The 23,730-nt window shown below is 38.8% G+C and overlaps 1 protein-coding gene across 1 annotated transcript in view; it reads left to right on the top strand.

Annotated features, from left to right (window-relative positions):
* LOC143962680 (dynein axonemal heavy chain 3-like) overlaps positions 1-23,730 on the top strand; it is a 2,426,925-nt gene that overhangs the window by 325,425 nt on the left and 2,077,770 nt on the right. Inside the window, exons 8-10 of the mRNA XM_077472045.1 lie at positions 16,733-16,837; positions 20,551-20,681; positions 23,387-23,582. Coding sequence (XP_077328171.1) covers positions 16,733-16,837; positions 20,551-20,681; positions 23,387-23,582 — 432 coding nt within the window. The remainder of the gene's footprint in view (positions 1-16,732; positions 16,838-20,550; positions 20,682-23,386; positions 23,583-23,730) is intronic.

Genomic DNA, 23,730 nt, shown 5'->3' with positions numbered 1-23,730 from the left:
CTGTATCTTTCAGGAGAACAATGTAACTAGCTAGGCTGCTTTTAGGTTAGGTTTGCTAGTTTGCCATTTGCTAGGACCTTGAAAGTTGCAAAGGTACTCTTTCATCCAGTGACTCCAGAACATAATGCTAAGGCATTGTATCTATTTCTGTTGTCATTGTTAACACTGAAACAGTCAAATTCAACAGGAGTAAGTGCAAATATCCCAATATTTTTGGTGAGGAGAGTGTCTGTAGTAAGCAACACTGAAGAATCTGGGTCTGAGGAAGCTGGAACTAATTGTTTAGCATTAAAGTCACATGGAATAGAATCCACAATTTGTTTTGCAGGTCCAATCATGAAATCCCAAGACCATCCATCTGCATAGAATGAGGTGTTGTGAATTCCCTTTTACACTCCTTGTTCAATAATTTTTCTACCCTTTCTGCCACTGAAAAACTAGTCAGATCTCAGTAACTTTACAGGTACTTATGAAGAGAAAAATCTTAGAAGGGGAGTTATAAAGGGTCAATAGAGTTTATCACTTCAATGTGCAATTCATGAATATTAAGTTAGGTTAAAAGCATAGTCCAAAATGTATCCATCACAAGTCCTACATGTAACTACAGATCAGAGGCCAAAAATGTCAATAACAACTTTTATAGGGTGGCTGGGTGTGTAATCTGTTGACTGTGAAATCTACCATAATTTTTTGATGCCTTCCTCTCAATTTTTTTCACATTTGTGGAGTATAGAGTATATATCATTTCCTTCCAACAATCTAGAAACCTTCGGTCTTACTGTATTGTCATGTACCTTGTCTAGCTCACAAAAGGGCTGCCCTTACACCTCTTGCTTCCCCTGGCAATGGTGTGAGGATATAACAGGGCACAGGGTTGCACAGTTGCCTGCAGGAGATAGAGTTTGGAATATGTCAAAAACATAAGCAGAGCTAATTTAGGTCAACTGGCAGTAGAAAGATACTTGCTTTCGGGTGCGTGGTCAGACAGCCAGAGGTCAGCGGCAACTGGGCAGCAGGAGTACAAAGTCAGGAACCAGGAGCAGAGTCAGAGCCAGGCCAAGGTCAGCATCAAGTAAGCAGAACATGTTTCAGAATAGCAGGCAGGATGCAAGGTTGGGTCACAAGCCAGATTCAGCAACAGAAGTTCAGTAACAAGCAGTGTTGGACAAGCTGGGTCAGGATACAGATGAGTACAGGATCAAGTCACAAGCAGAAAGAGCTGATAACCACTCATAAATGAACCTGACTCCTGTCAAGCTTTAAATAGGCCACTAGGTGCCAAAGTCCATCAAACAAGCACGCTTACATACATGACCACATGCACAATGTAAATGCTCACGCACACATGCATGTATCACACTTGCCTGTAGCATTTCTTGCAGGGTCCTAATGCTGTTTTATGGACTGTTCTTCATGCATGCACATTGCTTTGAGCACAGGCATTCCTTTTAACCAGCCTGAAATATACCTTCTGTAAACTGATGGCCTTGATGCTAACCTTGTGTAAGGAAATATCTTACCAGCAGATCAGTAAAGTGATGCTGGAATATTGAGGGTTTTGTTCCTTGCTGCACAGATTGGACTTTCCTATGTGACCCCTGACTTAAAGTAATGCATAGAGATCAATCATTGAGTTCAGTTTACACAGTGGGCTATTCTTAGAAAGGATAAGAAAGAATCCCTTTGATATGTTGTGGATCTCTTGTGAATACACTTCATGCTTGAGACTTTGACAGATTGTTTTCCGCTTGTGGGATTCCCTCAATTGTGTGAAGTGATTTACAGACATGCCACTTGTGACTCACTTCGTGGTCCTTGGTACTGTTTGCAAAGTGAAAAACCTCATGGATAAGTTGTGCAATAGCTTATACCACAAACTTCCACTTAAATTTTTTTTTTAAAACTGTCAATGTACCTCTCTGATGTCTGTGAGATGCATGAGCTGGAAGGTTTTAGAAAAGGTGGACTGAAAGGTGTTAGAAAAGGTGGACTGAAAGGGTTGGTTTCACCATTGGAGAAATGTGGGTCATTCTTGGTGTCTGCAAATCTCCTTATTAACTGACAGAAGTAGAAACTGCAGGAAAGGAAACTAGATTTTCTTCCTTGTATTTTGATTTAGTGCTACATTTTTCCTGAATACTCAACTTTAGCTTGATATCTGTTGAGTTGCCTCCAGCTGTAGTGTTCAGGTATGTGGATGTCAACCCTGGTTAGTTATAGCTTCAAGAGGTGGTCACTTTTTGAATAAAGCATTCCCGATGGCTTCTGTGCTGCTAAAGCTACATTCACATTTGTTCCAAGCAACATTACAAACCGTGGAAGGATTGTCAATGTGAAATGAGTTACCTTTCTCGTAGATTGAGGAACTAGCTTTTGATAAGCAGATCTAGGTCACTAATTGTGGTCTTGAAATTTAATTTATAGCCACTGTAATTTTAAAGTGTGTCATCAAACATAGTGAGGCCTATATTTGTGAATTCTCCCTAAACAATGTATTTAGCAAATTGTGAAATGTTTGTGTTTTCAGATTTTGGATGTATGGCTGCAGGTGGAACAGAATTGGTTACAAGGACCGATGCACTAAATTTAAGTAACTTTGGAAGATATAGTGGTACCAGAGCATTCAATCCTCACACTGGCTTAAGGTTCATTTGCATGTTGGACTGCATCTGGAATAGTATGATTAATAGCAGATAAATGACCAGTCTCATAGTAAAGCCTGGTGTACTGGCATATTGTCTTGAGAGGTGTTAGGCTCAAAAAACAGATCTTAGTTGTATGATGTAGCTGCAGTGATTTAAGAGATGCAGTTTTAGAGAGGTATCGGAGTCTGTTGCATTATATATGGTAGAGTGTCTGCTGTCATTGTTACCTATTTCACTCGCAGCTTGTTCTAAACTCCTAAACCTCCTCACGACTGTGGCATGCTCACATTGTTTCTCCAAAGCTGCCAGTTCTACTTTATTACTTGCAGCTTCTGCTTTCATGTGTGCAGCTTATGCTTCCACTTCTGCTTTTTTGCATTCAACATCTGCTTCCATTTCACAAATTTTTGGGGTGAAGGCTGCCTGAATTTCTGCACTAGGACAAGCCTTATTCGGTTGTTGGCAGAGTGTGGTAAATTATGATTTTAGAGACTTTTTTGCAGTGTTTGCAGAGTTTTTAGTAGATACAGAGCAATAAGATCTATTTTGATAAAGTTGTGTGATTCTAACATATGTTTTTGTCTTTGTTTGTAGTACCAATCTGTCTCTCTGGATTAAGCTTATTACATTTTTGTTTCTTTCTTTGACTCTTTAGAGTCGTTTACCAATTTTGTTCTGGGTTCAGGTCACAGAGGCATTTGTTAACGCAGTCAAAAAATAGTCAGATGATTCATGTAACATTGACTTCCTGGAATCCATCTGCCCTTAAGGCATACAAGCAGAAGAAAACTAAACTGAGAAAACTCCTCCTCCCTTCCCCTGAGAAGACCCCTAGGATGTATGATGTCATATGCCTAGGAAAGAAGCCAGGAATTAACTGAAGTAATGTAAAAAAAATAGTTTAAAACACATAAATATGATATATATTCCTACTTATTTATTAATGTTAACATCATAAGAATTAAAAAATAGTCAATGCTATCCCCTTTCTGAACTATACTGGGTCACATAGAGAGCCCCCTCCCAGCAAGACACCATGTTCCAATATTGATAGGGACAAATGTATAATCTCCCAATCCCTACCTCTATGGATGTAGAGGTCTATAGTGGGGACTTATCATAATCTGGAAAACCTCTTTAGAATAAGGGAATCCCCACATATCTGCCCCTCACATGAATAAGTAAGGAATACAAAGTACTCCTTGATGCTAATTGTTATATATTAACAAAAAAAAGAAAATTTTAATAAATTCACCCTGACAAAGTCTTATTATGTAAATTCAGCATCAATCCACCATCAATCTATTGATTTAGATCACTCATCAATCATGATGTATGATCCCCTGATGGCCCATGAATTCTTACCGTGTCTCACTGGACTCTCTCCACAAATGACAGCTCCCCAGTTAGCAACTACATGTCAAAAAACCTGCCAGTGATGTTGACTGACATTAGTGACCACCCAGGATACCCATCAGCGTATATACTATAGGAAATAAGCTGCCCAGTGGACCAGGAAATGAGAACATTTATACATCCACTAATTTAATCAGTTCCAGCTGCAGCAGCAGCCAGAGGCTCGGGTAGGTGAACAGGCCAAATCTGTCCAGTTCTTTTGCCCATTCACCGACTCTAGAACAGCGAACAGCTAGACTTCAATTTAAAATCTCTGCTGATCTGAGCCCATCATCTTGTGTGCTACTGCACCCAGCTTCTGTTATATGATGTATGATGCACACACTGACGGGGAAAAATTGCAAAACTGTCACTGCAGTATAGTTGTTTTTTAAACTGCTGTATGGTATACTGAAATTAGTTTGCTGGAATATGCAGGCTTTTGTGACACTGGCTACGGTGCTGTACTATCCTTAAATCGGTATTAACCCCCAAAAAATGTATATATTGCAGCTGACTAATCCAAGAATAACTTCAGTTTTTCCCTTCACAAAACAACAAGTGCATTGGGAGTGAATCCCAATGCGTAACTTACCTCCTCTAGCAGCATACAGCAGATTTCTGTGTCTGTGATGTCACTCCTCCTCCTGGCTGAATTTCAAAGTTCTCTGACTTTCTGTTTCCTTCCTCTTCCAATCCTGACCCTACACATCCCATGATCCTTTGAGCCTCTGTAGCTTTAGGGTGGGCTATGGTAGTCACTTGTACCAGTTCTGGGAGTTGATGTGGGTGGGTCCTAGGGTTACCGTGGGTGTTTCTGGGGCTTAATGAAGGTGGTGAAAGGTGTAAATGTGTCATACCTCCTCCTATGTCATTCCTGTCTTGCAGCATGCCAAAGAAAAATAGCTTACTGCAAGACTACAGAGGAAGGGCTATACAAGGTTATTATGAAGGTGTTTCCTTCATCTGTAAATAAATCAATTCACAGAGAGTGGGATCTGGAAGGGCCAGATCTGAGTGGTGGGAAGCTCCCTGTTCACACTGGTCAACATATTTAACTGGGCAGAATTGAATTCTAATTGTGATCCATTAAATCCTGCCCAGTAGCAGCATAGCTAGCTTTCAGAACAGGATATGTATGAAGGGGCTTCCTTGAATAATGCTGTGATCTGTGAGCTGGGACTTGAGAGGTTTGGACTCTTCCTGTATGTGTTACTGGGTGGGATTGATAGGATGTGTCAATCCCACCCAACATCAGAACTGTAAAGGAAGTTACATAATTTGCAGAGTCTGAAAGACTACAAAGCTGAGTGTTACAGACTCTAGCTGCTGCAAAAAGTTGATGTGTAAGGGACAGAGTCTATCAGCAGGATATACAGAGTATCACATGAAACAAGCCACAGCTAAATCCAAAATATCAGGGGATTGGCAGAAAACAGAGAAACATGTTGCATTATGATCTGAAACATGAAACATTATGATCTGTGCTGGGATTTATCATTCCATTCAGTCCTAGTGAAAAGAAAGTGGGAGTTCAGCTTTAAATGTGAAGGCTACATTTGTTACCTCTTTCTAGGCCTGTGTCTTTCTTTATTTTCACATGATGACTCGGTCCGAGGGGTGTCTCCACACTGGATGGAGTAGCACAGAACTACATTTGGGCAGCAGCATTGTCAATCTTTGTAAAGGGGAATGCACAAGCAAATTTATTTGCAGTAGACTTGACTAGCAAAATAAAACTGAACTCCTGTTAACACGTTTTAAGGCCTTATCCACACGGGACATTTTTCGAACGCTCCTAGACTGCTTTCCTCCTGGCAGCAATTTTTGGTAACATTTGATGCATGTAAACAACGTGTAATGCGTTTAGGCACATTTAGGCGCATGAAGGGCTTAGGCATTAAGTAATTTCATTAACCAGAATAATCATTAATTTAGGCCATTAAAATTAATTAATTCTGAAGGCTTGACTGCTTTTAAATGCATTTACACACTTTTAGACTACGTAAAACATTTTTTCTGCCAAAGCTTTGCTGCCCCTTGGCGTACTGCCTGTGGGATTTTTTTATGCCTATATGTGCATGAACACATGCAGGGGTTTTTAGAGACAGGAAAAAGAAAATGTCAAATGCCCCTAGGAGCAGCAGAAAAAATGTCCAGTGTGCATGACACCTAAAGCTGAACTAAATGCATTGATTTAAAGCGACAGTAAGCCTATCAATTTAACAGTTTCAAAAAACAGTTACATTCCCAGCATTCCAGGAATGCTAAATGTCACATTGGTTGTGCTCTCAACCAATCTGTCAAACCATCCAATGGCTGATGTTATAACTGATCACATGTGCAGCATCATGGCAGTTGAAGATTAAACAGAGGCCAAGGTGGCAGCTTCCTTGGCTAAAAATGATAGAAGGGTTTACTTCCACGTTAACTGTTTCCCAAAACAGTTACATTTAAGACATGTCATGAATGATAACTGTCACAAGTGCTTGTGCCCTCAATGGAACTTTTAAGCCATCCAGTTACTCGTGTCATATCTGATCATATGTGCGGCACCATGTCAACTGAAGATCAAACAGAGGCTAAGATGGTAGCTTCCTTGTCTTTAATGGAGGGGGGTTAGTTCTGCTTTAACCAGTTACAGCAACAGTTTTTCTTTTCCTTTTGGGATAAAGGTATTACGTGAATGAATAAAAGTTGACCATTGCAAGCACCACTGTCTGTGTTAAACACTTCGTATCCGGGCCAATTCTGACACTTTGCTCCTACATATAAAAAAAAAATGTTCTAGAAAATTACTTAGAACCCCCAAACATTATATATATATATATATATATATATATATATATATATATATATATATATATATATATATATATATATATATATATATATATATATATATAATTTTTTTTAGCAAAGGCCCTATAGAATAAAATGGTTGGCGTTGCAATTTTTTTATGTCACACAGTATTTGTGCAGCGGTTTTTCAATGCAATTTTTGTGGAAAAAATACACTTTAATGAATAAAAAAAAAAGTAAAGTTAGCCAAATGTTTGTATATATTGTGAAAGATGATGTTACACTGAGTTAATAGATACCTAACATGTCAAGCTTTACAATTGTGTCTGCAAACTACAGTGCTTTAAATGCATTTACAGGTTACCAGTTACCAGTGACAGTTATTCATGACATGGCCTGGTCTGGTGCTAGAATTATTGCTCTTTATTTGACGTTTGTGACAATACCTCACACGTGTGTGGTGCGATCACTCTTTACATATGCGTGTAACTTATGCATTCACATTTGCATTCCATTTTTGGATTAACTTTATCGCTATTACAAGGGATGAAAAACATCCCTTGTGACAGAATGAGCCATGACAGGTCTCTCCTGTAGCATCCCATGCAGTCGATCAGACACAGATCAGTCTGATTGGCTGCTTTCCTGGCCACTAGTGGCTAAGTAAACAAAGAGGTGGAACCCGAAGTGACAAAATACACATCACTGTTGGTTTTCAGGGTTGCAGAGATAGAGGAATGATGTCAGTTCCCCTCTCTATGTTTAGTGCAGCAATTGCCACTGGCCGCATCGCTCCTGGGCTCCATGATGGGAAGGTAGAGCCTGGGAAAGGCGGTTATGAGACACCCGCAGAAGTGATCACTTCACTTCTGATAAAAAGGGACTCATTGGCTGAAAAGATCCATACCGGGATGATTCCTGTAGGGGCAGGAATCATTGTGGTATAACTACTGAAACCCCAGGCTGTCCATGGACATTCTACGACCTGCAAGTAGTTAAATGATTTGTTTCAACCCTCTAACTCAGTGGTCATCAACCCTGTCCTCTGGGCCCACTAACAGGCTAGGTTTTATGTACAGTATTACCTTGGGGAGATGCAGACTAGAATACTGCAATCACTGAGCAGCAAATGATATCACCTGTGATGTAGTTTAGTTATCTTGCAAACCTTGCCTGTTAGTGGGCCCTGAGGACAGGGTTGATGACCACTGCTCTAACTGACACTTTTTCTCAACAGCTTTGTCTGTTGAAAAATAACAGACTTACTGGCTGAATTGCCAGGCAAAATAAAGGAAGCCTAAAAAAAGAAAAACAAATGCAGCCACAACATCTAAGAATTCATAAACTGCAATATAATGATGCTTTAAGCTGCTGTATTTACAGTACGTATACCTGTATATAACACCTCACAGCATATTCCAGAACTAGCAATGATCTTTTTACTTCAGAGCACTAAAAGTGTGGTCTTTTGAAGTTGTATTAAGATGACAATAACTTCCATTCTCAATAGTGTTGGCAGACAGTTGACTCAGTCAGAATGACACTTTAGAGATTGTTGAGAAGTTTATAACAAAACTGTTAGGATTTTGATAATAGTGAACACCCAGATAAGTCAAAGTATAATATGAACCACTACAGCAATACTCATATGAATGGATCAGAGGCTGGAGCATGCTGCTGGAAGGATGGTGCTAACAATACAGAGAAAAATAAACTATGAGGAAAAGTAGCAACAGGATTCTAAATGGCAAATTATGAAAAAACAAATCAAAAGCAAGTCACAATGTTAGGCTACTTTCACACTGGGGCGGGCAGGCACCGGCAGTAAAGCCACTCTATATTTAGCACCGCTTTACCATCCTTTTTGGGGGGCGCTATTCGGCCACTATCACCCGAAAAAGGGTTAAAACCGCCCACAAATCGCCAATGCCGCAGTGCTTTGCCGGCGGGTTTGCAGCGCTGCTCCATTGTTTTCAATGAGAAGGGGCACTTTAGGAACAGTGAATTACGCGCTCCTATAGCGCTGCAAAGATACGACATGCAGGACCTGCATAGGACATGACCGTTCTGCAAGCCCACATTGGCTCTTTCAGGGCGATTTGCAGGCGCTATTTTTAGCCCTATAGTGCCTGCAAAGTGCCTCAGTGTGAAAGTAGCCTAAGTGTAACATGGCATGGCACTTGGTTTAGGAGAGCAATTAGAGACAAATGTTTTACAGTATATATTAAGAAACCTATTAGGAGGCCTTGTTTGTGTGTGTTTTTTAAATCAAAGATTTTTTATTTAACACTTTCACAACACAAACATTGATGTGTGTGTTTTGAAATCAAATTTAGCAGGTTCAGTTTTTCTCTTTGTAGAGAAAAAAAGTGACTGTTGAATTTATGTAGGTTTAAGAAATAGACCCCGCATGATTATCATGTTATAGTTGATATAGTGATTGCATGATCAAGAACAACAGCAATTGTTTTCTGATTGTGGTATAAGAAAACAGGCGGAAACAGGTAACTGCCAGTGTTGGTCTTATGAATACTTGTGTTACATGGAATGTGTATTGATACTCTATCAATTCAGGGCATCATGTTAAAAAAATGTTAAAGTGTAAGTAAACTCCTGCATTTAATTATTACCTACAGGTAAGCTTATAATAAAACGTATCTGTCGGTAAACTTAATATGTCCTAAACCTGCACCATTTAGATAATATTACAGTGAGCAGCAGCCAGTGACATCACTAGCACATGCACTCTGAAGGAACGGCATACCAGTGCCAATCCTTCAGAGCTCTGTGCCATGGCTGTGACTCCCGAGTGCATGTGCAGGAGTGACGTCATTGTGGCTCTGCCATTTAAGGGACTGCAGTCTGCAAAATTGGAGGGAGACTGGGTGAACATGGAAGCCTCTGCAGTGGTGACAGCACGGTGCTGCAGGGCTTTTTTTTAGGGTAAATCTTTCCTGCTGTTCTAGTATGCAATGCACCCTAGCACATTATGTCTTTACCTTGCAGGGGGAAAATCTTTATTATTATTATTTTACTATCGCTTTAATGCACACATTGCAGTCACAAACAAGTTAAAAGGCTTCATACTGGAAATGTCCAGTTTGAAAGTTTGGGGAGATGTGAAAGGCTGTTAGAAATGCAGATCATTTTCTTTCTATTTCCTATATTTGGGTTGTTTTATGATTGATTATACTGTTTAATGTACCATGAGATGGTATGGTAAATCAATTTATTTAATGATGTAATTCAGGACAACTTTAAAACTCATTTGATATATACAAATTTATAAGACATGCGCACACTAAGCTCCCTCATGCATGTTCTATAAAAGTGGAGATAAACTATTTTCCAGCTATAATTTCTTTAAATGTTGGCCTAAAAAAAAGGAAGACCCTGACTTGTTGCAATGAGTCATTTTATGGAACATACTTTTTAGGAAATTAGACCCTGTCATACAGACTGTTTTTTTATGATGGCACTTTTGCCATGTAGTAGAGCTTTAATGCAAGATTATCTTTATAAATGTTTTGAAAATATGACCTGTTAAGAACTAAGCATATTTCAGGTCACTAAACAGAGATGATACAGTCTTAGATATTTTTACACATGTATTTAAAGCGGTAGTAAACCCGCACATTATTTATTTATTTTTTAAACCTGCAAAGCAAAAGGCATAATGAGCTAGTATGCACCGCATACTAGCTCATTATGAAATACTTACCTTAGAACTAGGCCCCGACATCTGGCCCGATCCACGCCGAGGGAGCTGACATGCTCCCTCTGCGTTTCTTCCGGGTATCGCGGCCCCGGCGCTGTGAGTGGCCGGAGCCGCGATATCGTCACTCCCACGCATGCCACTGCTGGATTTGCAGGCCGAGAATCCCCTTGTGCGCATGCGCCGCTGCAGTCAGCGGCGCATACCGAGGGGAATATCTCCTAAACCGTACAGGTTTAGGAGATATTTTTTTTACCTACAGGTAAGCCTTATTATAGGCTTTCCTGTAGGTAAAAGTTAAAAAATTGAGTATACAACCACTTTAAGATAAATTGCTTGTCTTAAGTCTAGCAATACAGTACATGGACTTGTAAGCACTGTCTAAGCACAACAGACACAGTGGGGGCTGTAATGACCCTCCTTCCTGGTGCTTAAAGTGACCCTGTCATCAATCAAAAATGCTAAATACTTACCTCTCCTACCGAATGTTGTTCAGTTGCTGACAAATTAGCCCCTGAAGTCAGCTGAAAAAACGGATACTTCCAGAAACACCATGTCACTACAGATGCATTTAACCATATAAACATCACGTTCTGGATGTACACATGTGCTTGATTTTCTTGCTGAGCACAGGGAAAAGCATATTTTTGGTAACATCAAGGTTTCACTAAGACACTAAGGCGGACATGTTGAGGGACACTTGAAAAGCCCTGCTGATGCATTTTGGGCAATCACACAAACCTATACAATAAGGGGGTTTTATTCTATGCTTCTGTTTCTGAACAGATGCTTTCCACTGCACTCAGCAGACTAACATAGTACAGGTGTATACTTTGGGAGTGCTAGACATAGAATTTGCTGAATCTAAAAGTGTAAGTCCATCTTTTTTTTTAATAGCTAGGGTAGGATTAGAAACCTTGCTTGGTTTTTATTGCTATCTTGCATTGATGGTGATAATTGTTTCACCAGACAGGTAAACTCACAAACAGTAATATAGAGAGGGATAAAAATGCATTTTTTTTTATAGAAAAGAGAGTCCTAGTCAGCTTGCATTTCTGTCTCTATTATTGTTAGAGATTTTCCCTCACCATTTTCAAAGTGACAGTATGTGAGAAAAAATATATGTAAAAGCAGTAAAAACATTTCAGAGGTTCTAATCCTTCCTCACTATAACACTTACACTTTAAACACATGGTATGGGAAAATGACTCTTCCTGAATGCAGTCAAGCAAGCCTTTAGGCAGTGCATACAAGCTCATGTACCAGTTTTCCAAATGTGAATTAGTTAACACTGTAACATTCTCAAGATTAACATCTCTTTAACTTAAATTTTCACAGAAAGTTTATAAGCCATAAGCTATAAGGCAAAAAAATCTCTTAAAAAAACATAATTGATGTTGAGAATGAAAAATTGTAATTCAACCTTTAATGTTTTAAAACGTCTATATATTAATACAATATGCAGCTGCATCAAAGTAAAACATTTTAATCATCCCGTACAGAGCCATTAATGCTTCTGGCCATCTTCTAGTTGTGATGAAAGAGGTGGCCAGCTTTGGAGATACAAAACAATTTTATGAAGTTTTTAATTTTTACTGGAAGGATAGCACAGCATAAATGACTTACAACAGTTTTTTTATTTGATATGCATAGTTAGTTATATATGGCACAATACATGACATTATGCATTGAAAAGGCATGAAAATAGAAGCATTAACAAAAATCATTGCTGGGTTACAAACCTATGATATAGTTTTTCAGTCTGTAACTTACCTGATCACAAAGGTCTAAGTAAAATATTAAAATGACACAGCATGTACAGTACATGTCAGCCAACAAATGTAATTTATATTTGAAATAACAAGTCACTGCTGCTTTCATGCATTTAGGCTATCAGACAGCATTTATAAAGCTAATACATAGTTGTGCTAAAAATTTGAACAGCTCAAAGAACTGGTGCTACTTTGCTGTATGACATTAAGAACCAAGCACAATAATATGTATATAAAAAAAAATTGGGCTTTTGTTTTATCTGTTTTGGCCATGTCATTATTTTGTAAGTCAGCTAAATCTGCTTAAATAATGAGTTTAGAGTGCTTATTAAGGAGCAATGTATTTATTAAGACCTAAGTTTTGAACCAATAAGTGACTATGATTGTAATATTACACATTAATGAGAAGAACAGATTTATGGGCAGCTTGTGAGCTTCTTCTACCAAAGAGAATGTATATGCATAAAGAACAGCTGGTGTCCAGATGTACCATGGCAGTCTTTTTCTTTCAATAGAAACGTTTTTTTTTTCATCTCCTACTCTCCAGATAGAATATTGATGGGAGTTTGAAGTGAGATTGAGTATATCACAACCTTTGCTATTTTACAGTTCTTTTTTTATCTACTACCTTATATACTCGAGTATAAGCCGAGATTTTCAGCCCCTTTTTTTAGGCTGAAAGTGCCCCCCTCTGCTTATACTCGAGTCACCGCCGTCTGCCTACCCGATCAGTGTGTCGTGCAGACAGACGGCAGCCATTCCACTATTCAAAAGCCGCGCCTCCCTGTCTGTGATAGGCGGAACACTCAATTTCCCAGCAGTCAGTGGTCCGCCTATCACGGACATCCGCTCATCCTCATACTACGGACGAGGATGAGAGGATTCCGTGATAGGCGGAACACTGACTGCTGGGAAATTGAGTGTTCCGCCTATCACAGACGGGGGCGCGGCTTTTGAACAGTGGAATGGCCGCCGTCTGTCACAGACGAGGAGGAGAGGTGCAGCTTTTGAATCCTGGCATGGCCGCCGTATGCTTTTTATACATGCAGATCGGTGCAAAATGGCACACAGAGGCTGCAGAAGGATACAGAGGCTGCAGAAGGACAAAGAGGCTGCAGATTGGCACACAGAGGCATGCACAGGACACAGGTAGGCTGCAATGGACACAGGGATGGTCAAAGGGATGGACACAGGGATGGACACAGGGATGGACACAGTGATGGACACAGGGATGGACACAGGGATGGACAAAGTGATGGACACAGGGATGGACACAGTGATGGACACAGTGATGGACACAGGGATGGACACAGGGATGGATACAGTGATGGACACAGGGATGGACACAGTGATGGACACAGTGATGGACACAGGGAGGTATACAGCTGCAGATGGGCATTGTTGACCCTCTTTTCCACTCTTTTAAGCTGTAACAGTAGCTGCTGCATGTCTCACCCTCGGCTTATACATGAGTCAATACGTTTTGCCAGTTTTTTTGTGGTAAATTAGGGGCCTCGGCTTATATTCGAGTCGACCTATACTCGAGTATATACGGTATGTCCTTTCTTAAAACCAACCAGATTTGCTAGTAAATATGGGTATAAAACTGTCTTTGGTTCTCTACAGATAGTTTAAAATTCTGTGAAGAAATAAAAGAAGGAATGGTTTATAAATGATAAAACAAAGCAACATAATGAGATTTTGAAGCCAGGTTTTGAAAATTTTAAAAATGCAAAGCTTAGATCTCCTTTTCCTTTAGAGAAGTGAGGAAAAAAACAACTCTTTTTTATAAGAATAGGGTTCACACAATATTTCTAAAAATGACTCTTTTGGCAACAAAGATTATTAGTCACATGACTGGATGTTTAAAGGTTTGCTTCTTTTCACTTTCTTTCTGTATTAAATCAGGTCCAGGACCATTTTTTCTAAACTTCATTCTACTTTGTTTGCAGTTCACAAATTAGCAATTTGGGCCCCAAATGGTAAAGTGTGGACTTTTAGGGTGATGAATAAGGATGGATGAATCTGCAAGGGTTCAGTTAGCTCAAATTTCCAGGTTTGCATACTTGGATTGAAGTCTATATCTTGTTGTTCAACTCTGCCAATGTGTAGGGACAAAAAGCAAGCAATTGTCAAACAAAAGGCATTTGAAGCCACTACCATTGGGGGCATTTACCAATCTCAAATTAAATGATCTCTCGCTAGACTGAAATGTCAGCTCCCCCCAATAACTTCAACACAAACTGACAATATGGCTACTGTGAGTCCACCATTTTATAGTAAAAGAGTTGAGTTATGCATTCCTATAGTTTATTGGCTCTTGTGACTTAGCTGACTTGGAGCAAAGGCTATGCACACATTATACAGCAGGTTGTTTCTTATTTCTGACAGCAACCTTCAAAGTTGTTGGCCCTGAAAACCCCTTGATAGTGATTGATCCAATCCTCATTCTTAATAATAAATAAGACCGTATCTGGGATCTTGTCCAGCAGGATGTGCACCCCTGCTCTTTGCTTGATAAATTTTCATGATTTCCCTAAAACATATGTTCACGTTGTTACCCAAATAAATTAAAAAGACATAGGCGAAGTTAGCATTTCTAGCATTTCAATATAAATAATAATATCCTCTAATTATCACCATATATAAATGTACATTTTAGTATTGCATTCTTCTTCTTACAGTCACTTCCTTTGGAAAAAACGTGATCCAGAGGGTCATGATTTATGGATTTCATATAGTACTCAACATTTCAGTAAATTAGTATAGACTGCAAGAATATTTTGAATGTGTGGAGTTCCATACATAATGTAATTATTGTTTGCCAAATTTAGTCAACACCAATTAAACAATCGGTGTTAGTAAAAAGAAAGGTGGGAGGGGGTGATAAAGGCATGGGTTTTAGTGTGAACTAGCAATTATAGTTTTGGTGGAATGGATAAAAAGAGAATATTAGAAACATAACACATTTTTTTGGAGAAACAGCTTTTCCGTAGCATTTTTTTTCTCCTTGTCATGACCACAAGCCTTTTATCAACTTCTCTGCTTAAACTTTGAGACTACATTTCAGCTGACATCACAAAACCAAGTTTAAGGAAAGGGGCCTGATGTAGCATTTTGTATAGTAAATGTATTCCAGGTTTTCTAACTGTCCTTAAGTATTTTTTCCAGCAAGATTGATGACATTGCTTCAAATTAAATTCTGCGTATAAGTCTGCTTAAGGACCTTTGAAGGATCCCGTAATTGACAAATTCTTTTATAATGAACTACCAGGTCTGCCTCTTTATAGGATTGTGCCAAAACTCCCTCTCTATGTAGTTTCCTAAATAAAGAGTAGAACAGATTTATATATGCAGAAAGATAAGTCCATAGATAGTTATTGCACATTTACACATGTGACCTTATTTATCAGTGTTTTTGAAGGAAGAGTTCTTTGTTCTTTTCTCACATAAATACATGAAGCCAGTGTCACTTTTCTCCACTTTTCTATAGGTGCTGACATAGATTTGAGATTTAATATACAAGTAGCATCATGTCACAACTGAGTATAAAAGACAATAGAGGCACCTCTAAGTGTAGCAATATAGTTACATTTAATGAAGATAAAACATTTAGCAACTCACATGATTGATGATTAAAATAGGCACATCTAAGTATTCAGGCATCTGGGAGAAAGTTGTACACATAAACCATCCTCCTCACCGCCATCGTCATCATCCCTTCCACGTTGCACTCCACGAGCGGTTCAAGTCATGCTTTCAGATCACTCTACAGCAGAGTAGTCTTTCCGGTCATGATTGCAGACTGACATAGGTGAGAGTCGGCAGTGCGGAGGCAGGTCCATGTGGACAGCTTTACTCCGGATGCCTGCATACTTAATGTGCCTCTTTTAAATATCAACCATGTGAGTTGCTAAATGTTGTACCTTCATTAAATGTAACCATATTGCTACATTTAGAGGCACCTCTCTATTCTTTCATACTCTGTAGCTCCTGATAGATTTTGCTTTTAATCCCCTTGTGGAGGCTTCCATTTGTGGATGGAAATTGTATGGTTACACAACCTGGTCAAATTGCTATAATTGTTTTATATGGACTATAAACTGAAGGACCTATGAATAATTGGTTGTGGAATGAATCATTTGAGTTTCTATATATTTCTTATGGGGAAATTCACTTTGATATACACGTGCTTTGGATTACAATTATGCTCACAATCCAAGGTTTTCCTTTATATATAAAAAAAATGCATTGTAAGGTATCATTTTTATCTGCCTTCCCTTAATTCATATGTCTGTTGGTCATATTTTGTGTATTATTAATCATTACAGCTTTGATATTCAAGTATTTAAATCTTTTATTTAACCGTTTTACCATTTGTTGTCTTTTGTGTGTGTTTTAAGGAGGCAGAGGAAAACTATATCTATGCTATTAAGAAGTCCATTGTAGACTATATATTACTAGATCTGATGGAGCAACAGAGGCTTGAAATTAAAATATCCCCAAAGGTTAGTAGTTTTGCTCTGTATGGTTTGTTTTGTTTGTTATTTTAGCCTTCTGATGGTTTTCAGTTGCTATGCCTCATAAACTGTTTCCATAAAAGAAATTGCTTAACAATATTGATTTTAATCATTTGTGCATCGATAAAAATATTACAGTCCACAAACACATCGTTTTCCAGTAAGGCCCCTTTCACACATGCGGACTGTATGTCCGTATTTCATCCATCCATTTGCGGATGAAATATGGACATAAATGCATCCCTATGGGATAGCTGGTGTCTGCGGATGAACATCCGTAGACACCCAATATCATCCGTCTCCGCTATGGTCTGATTCTGCTATTTTTCTATCCGTATGCAGAGTGGATTAGATGAACACAGACTGATGGTCCGTGTTCATCCGATCCCCCATAGAGGAGACACATGATCTCCCCATTGGCTAACTTCAGGGGAGAGGAGTGAGCAGCAACAACAGGGGATGCCTATGCAGTAATGTCACCCATAGGCTTACTATGGGACATCAGTTGTCAACTATTCCTCAGCTCACCTGGAGCTGGCTGCTGGGAACTGATCATGTACTGGACTGGAGCGCCCTGAAAATAGTTGGGTATAAGCATCTTTCTTCCACGGGGTAAATAGTATAGGTGTTAGAAGGATGTTGAGAGCAGTTTTAAGATTAGTTAATTCTAGCTTGACTTCTACTTAATCTATCTGGTGAAAATCTATTTAAAAGTATCCAGCTCCTTTACCCTGAATGTCCTGAAGTCTTTCATATGCACCCGTATTCAAGAGGGCAACTTCAAGTTGCTAAACCAATGGTATCATACTCCATTAGTTATCCAACTTTGCTTCCCAGAGGCCTCAGACCATTGCTGAAGATGCTGGGAGAGACAGGGGGTGTTCCTACACATTTTTTGGTTGTGTTCAAAAGTAGACCATTTTTGGAAGGAGCTTGTGAAGGCTCACCCAAAAGTCCCAGATGACACTGCCTTCTTCCTTCTTCACTTTTCTGACATTTCTGTTAGGATATACAAGAAGTCGGTCCTTCATCATTTGCTTAACACTGACAAAGGCTGCATCGCCTTAAAAAAGATGGCCCCTAACCTTCCTTCTGTCCTGTTGGGGCTAAACAAGGTAGAGGACATTAACAGGATTGAGGACTTAGTGCTTACTGCTCAGAATAGATGAGAGCAATACTCAAAAATGTGGCTCCATTGGAACATGTGTGTATTCTAATGGACACCTGTTTTGGGGTTTGACTTCTCCCTCACCCTCTCGCTGGTCCTGTATATGCTAGCATAACATGCCAACCCCCCTTATCCCCCTTTTTTTTTGTAGCTCTCCTCCCTCTCTTTTCTATTTTTTATTTTATATAAGTACCTGCATTTGACATAGGATCATCGTTGTGTGATCCACTTTACAACAGAGCTCAGGCTGGGGGAAGGGGAATCAGCACAAGGAACAAATCAGTTGAGTTGAAACCTGGCTGTACAGTCTGGAAGGGCTGTGTAATTTTCTGTAATGTACTGAAATACAAATCATTTGTTAGATAAAAAAAAATTGTAAAAAGGTAAGAAAGATCATTTCTGATACTGAGCAAAAGCAATTATGGTGCCTGCATAGTTATAACTGTATTAAAATGTGTCTATACCATTGCATGTTCATGACGACTACTTTATTTAAACTACTACAACACAGGTCAAAAAGATGCGCAATACAGCAGTACATTCAATCAGATTTCAGTTGACTGTGGTCAGATTACTGCAAAGTGGTTTGAATGATTATTATCGGTTACTGCATGTTGCACTTCTATTGATGCTGCACTTACTCAATATGTCCTTTTGCCTTACTGAGTTACCAAGGCTTTTCTGTCTTCACTCGCAGTATGTACTGGAGAACTTTTTATTTATTTTTAGATTTATTAGTGGCCAAGAGAATTATATGTCAAGAAAAAAATGTCTCATGAGTCCTTCCAAAGAAACAGGACATTTATTTCCTTGATAATGAGTTTCATAGCCCACAATATGATAGGAGTTGAAGAGCTTTTGTGGGATCTGAAAAATTGAGCGTGCTTCATGTCTGGAACAAATGAGACCAATATTTGTAATGGAGCTGGCCCGGTGGGAACATTGTATTTGATGGAGCTCATACAATGGTTTACCGGAGCATTTTCAATTCTCAGAGGACTGCATAGCAAGGTGGTATAGTACTGCCATCACATTTCTCACATCCATCACCTTTCCTGTTAATGTGATCCCTTTACGCATGCTGTAGATACAGATCTGAAATGTGCAAAGGTAAAGGGGAATAGTGCCAGTAATAAAATCGCTGTGGTCATGATGATAGAAAGTGACAAAGGAAGGAAGGAGACAGGCGGTCAGGGTGATTGCATTGAAATAAGAAGAGTGGCAGCCACAGGGAGAACTGCTAAAGAAAAACTGTCAGACAGTATACACATTGTGTATTGTTATTTAAATCTGGGCACAGTGCTTCAGATAACTATTTTTATTCATTGTCAGCAATCATTCCAAAGAGATGGGATTTTTAGGTCTGTTGTAAGAATTTGCATCAGATTAGAAAGGAAACTTCTATATAAGAAAACAGTTCAAGTTCTTGAAATGCTTAGTTACAATTTTCCCATCATTCCAATTTCTCTTAGAGCTAATTTGAGCTACTGTTTCCTACATTTATACTGTTGGCTGCATTTGGGCTAATGGGGCGTTTATACATTTGGAAATTACATATTGCAATTTATTTATTATAAACGCATTTATGATAGAAGCAAGCTATTAAAATAGCTGATAAAATAAATTACATTGACATTTTTGCCTGTAGCTTTAGATACAACTATTTTAATAAAAAAAGAAAAAATTAGAGTAAAATAATGTGCAGTAACTCATAACAACCAGAGTTAATCTTCTGCAGCTTTAGTCTTGTCACTAAAGTATGATTTCTACCCATTTTCTGCATTGCAACACATGGCATTTGTTTACCATCAACATGGTGCTCTTGCAGGGTTAGAGTCATGGATTCTGTTCCCACAGGGGCTATACTTCCTTTACATGTCTTAATTTTGTGAGGCTTTCCTTAGAGATAGGGGAATGGATAGGAAGCAGTCTAGTACTTACATAAAACTCAAAAATACTGGGGGGTTACTGGTTTTCCATACTCAGTGGCCAGGGTGTGTATATTTGTAAAGCACTGATATGGACATTGGTCACTATATGTTTTGCACTATAGTATTTGTTGACTCTGTATAAAATAAAAAGATAGAAGAATGACAGCAGAGTCAAAGTAGTCGAGTATCAAGTAGTAATTGAGTATACCTTTACTAACAGTTAGACTTTAACCCCTTCCCAACCAGCCGTCACAGTTGTACTGCATCAGGCTGGCTCCCCTGGGTGAAATGACATTACCTTACGTTGCTTCACCTTTTGACCACTAGAGGGGTGTGAGCGCCACTGGAGGAATGTGTGCATGCCTGCAGCTTTCCGCCAGAACTGATGCCAATGCCCAGTGGGCACGATGACCGCCGGACATGTGTGTGTGTATTTTTTTTTATGTGAGTTTATAGGTAAATCTATTCCAAGCATTTTAAATTCACTTACTGTTGGTTGACTACCTCTACTGAAAAGCATCTCCTCTTCTTTCAATAAGAATAATCTCTAGTGTTCATTTTGACCTTTCTCTTTGTGTTTTTTTTTTGTTTTGTTTGTCAAGATATCTAAAAGCGCTGGACGGCACCAGTTTCCATGGCATGAAAGTGTTAAAGCAGCATATATCAAACTGAAGAACAACTTGCACATTACACATCCAGTCATGTCTAAAGTGTTGCTTCACTTCTATACAAAGTATGATTATTATTGCTTCTTACATACCTGGTGGGGGGTTACTTTAACCATTATTGTCTGTTTTGTATTAAACTCTGCTCTTGTTCTGTTGTTTTATTATATTTATGATGACATGAACACATGCACAGCAAGATCCAGTAAATATTTCTTAACTTGTACATCTGTATCACTTGAAACTGTAATTCCACTCCTGCAAATGAACTCAGTAAACAAACTCCACATTAAGAATAGCAATTATTAAAACATGGAAATCTGATATCCATAATTTTTAGATTGGCCTTAATAATTTCATGACATCTAGCTATTAGCAGAAAATCACAGTTTAGGAATTTGAGTAATCACAGTTGGTGAATTGTATGACTGCAAGGCAAATCATCATGCATATAACTGAAGGAATAAACATATTTCAACATTTGCCTTATTTGTAAAGCAAATAACTTACCTCAAATTGGTACGTTTTTTTTTAAAGGAAAGAAAAATATCTGAGTTGCCCATAGTAACCAATCAGCCCGTATTTTCAAGTACAAAATACCAAATTAACTATTGTTTGCTGTGGACAACACCCACTTCTTTTTGCTGTAACTATTATCATTTCCTGCAGTGTATGTGCCAGGATTCAACCCATATTTTCAGACACTAGAATTATTTTGGTTTATATATAGGTAACTACACTGAGCAAAATTATTAACACAACACTTTTGTGTTTGCCCCTATTTATCATGAGCTGAATGCAAAGATCTATGACTTGCTCTATGTACACAAAAGGCCTATTTCTCTCATATATTGTTCACAAATCTGTCTAAATCTGTATTGGCACTTCTCCTCTGCCGAAATAATCCATCCACCTCATAGGTGAGGCATATCAAGATTCTGATTAGACAGCATGATTATTGCACAGGTGTGCCTTAGGCTGACCACAATAAACGACCACTGTAAAATGTGCAGTTTTACTGTATTGGGGGGTCGGAGGGGTCCAAAAACCAGTTAGTATCTGGTGTGACCAACATTTGCCTCATGCAGTGCAGCACATCTCCATCACATAGAGTTGATCAGGTTGTTGATTGTGGACTTTGGAATATTGGTCTATTCCTCTTCAATGGCTGCGAGAAGTTGCTGCATATTGTCAGGAACTGGAACGCGTTTTCGTATACGCCGATCCAGAGCATCCCAAACATGCTCAACTGGAGACATTTCTGGTGAGTGTCCTGACTAAGCAATAACTGAGATGTTTTCAGCTTCCATGAATTATGTACAGATCCTTGCAACATGGGGCCATGCATTATCTGCATTATGCATTATTATGCTGCAAAATTAGGTTATGGTCGTGGATTAATGGCACAACAATGAGCCTCGGGATCTCATCACGGTATCTCTGTGCATTCAAAATGGCATCAAGAAAATGCACCTGTGTTCATTGTCCATAGCATACACCTGCCCATACCATAACCCCACCGCTACCATGGGCCACTCGATCCACAAGGTGGACATCAGCAAACGGCTCATCCACACAATGCCATAGACACTGTCTGTGATCTTCCCTGTACAGTGAAGACTGGGATTCATCTGTGAAGAGAACACCTTTCCAAAGTGCCAGATGCCATTGAATGTGAGCATTTGCCCACTCAAGTCGGTTGCAACGACGAACTCCAGTCAGGTGAAGACCCCAGATGACGAGCATGCAGATGAGCTTCCCTGAGATGGTATCTGACAGTTTATGCAGAGATTCTTTGGTTATGCAAACTGATTGTTGCAGCAGCTGTCTGGGTGGCTGGGCTCAGACAATCTTGGAGGTGATGATATTGGATGTGGAGGTCCTGGGCTGATGCGGTTACATGTGGTCTGCAGTTGTGAGACCAGTTGGCTATACTGCCAAATTCTCTGAAATGCCTTTGGAGATGGCTTATGGTAGAGAAATGAACATTCAATTCAAGGGAAACAGCTCTGGTGGACATTCCTAATGCCTAGTGAGAAGTGCTCACAAACACAGATTTAGACAGATTTGTGAATAATATTTGAGAGAAATAGGCCTCTTGTTTACATAGAAAAAGTTGTAAATCTTTGCGTTCAGCTCATGATAAATAGGGGCAAACACAAATAGGTTAGGTTTATAATTTTGCTCAGTGTAGTAATCGTGACATAAATATTTATGTTACCATGAGCTATTTTCCACCTATATACTAGTTATATTTTAGTATATTGCTAGCATCTCTTGGTTTTAAAATGTTCTCTATACCCTGTAATATTTTTTGTAAAGTAAGGTAGCTTTGGTAACACACTAAATTCAGTTTTCCTGCCCCATAAATGTTACCATTCTAATTTCAATATTTAGACCCTGGGAGGGAGAAAAATTAGATCAGCTCAGAGTCTCAAGGTACTCATATATGAGCTGCAAAGTCTCTTGAGCTTTGCTCATTTTCCAGTTTTTATTGCAACTGCATGCTATAAAGGGAATCAGAAATCCATTTGTAAAACAAAAAAAAAAAAAAATATGGTGATAATGCTGCAAGTCCCATGACTCAGTCTGATATATAATTGTGTGCAAACAGTGAGATGAAGGGAAAAGTCATAATCTCTGAGAGGAAGGTGATGAATATGTAACATAAACATCATGCAAAAATACTTTGCTAACCTAGATCTGTAGATTCATAATTTGTATAAACACACAAACACAACAAGTTTAAAGCCTGTCTTGTCCTTGTTTTTAGGTATGCAAATTTTAGACTACTTGAAATTGACAGCCTTATGCATTTTGTGCCTATGAAGATAAACGAGTTCATAAATCGCATAAGAAGCGATGCCATAAAGAAATCTGAAGAACTCCAAAAGACATGGCTTAGAGACTGCTGTGACATTGTGATTCAATACAGAGAGAGCATAGAATCTGAGATGCCACATGATGAGGTAAGCATGTTCTTTTATTAGTATCTCATGTTGGACGTTAATTATGATGTGTTATATAAAAACTGTACTTGGCATACAAATTTAACGATACACAAATTTTGTTAAATATAGAAACATGTTTTATTTTCTAGGACTTTTTTCAATTTTT

The sequence above is a fragment of the Lithobates pipiens genome, unplaced genomic scaffold (assembly GCF_037356315.1).
Source record: "Lithobates pipiens isolate NorthernLeopardFrog02 unplaced genomic scaffold, aLitPip1_a1.2 Scaffold_8, whole genome shotgun sequence".
Taxonomy (NCBI): Eukaryota; Metazoa; Chordata; class Amphibia; order Anura; family Ranidae; genus Lithobates; species Lithobates pipiens.
This window is presented reverse-complemented; position numbering and strand designations above follow the sequence as displayed.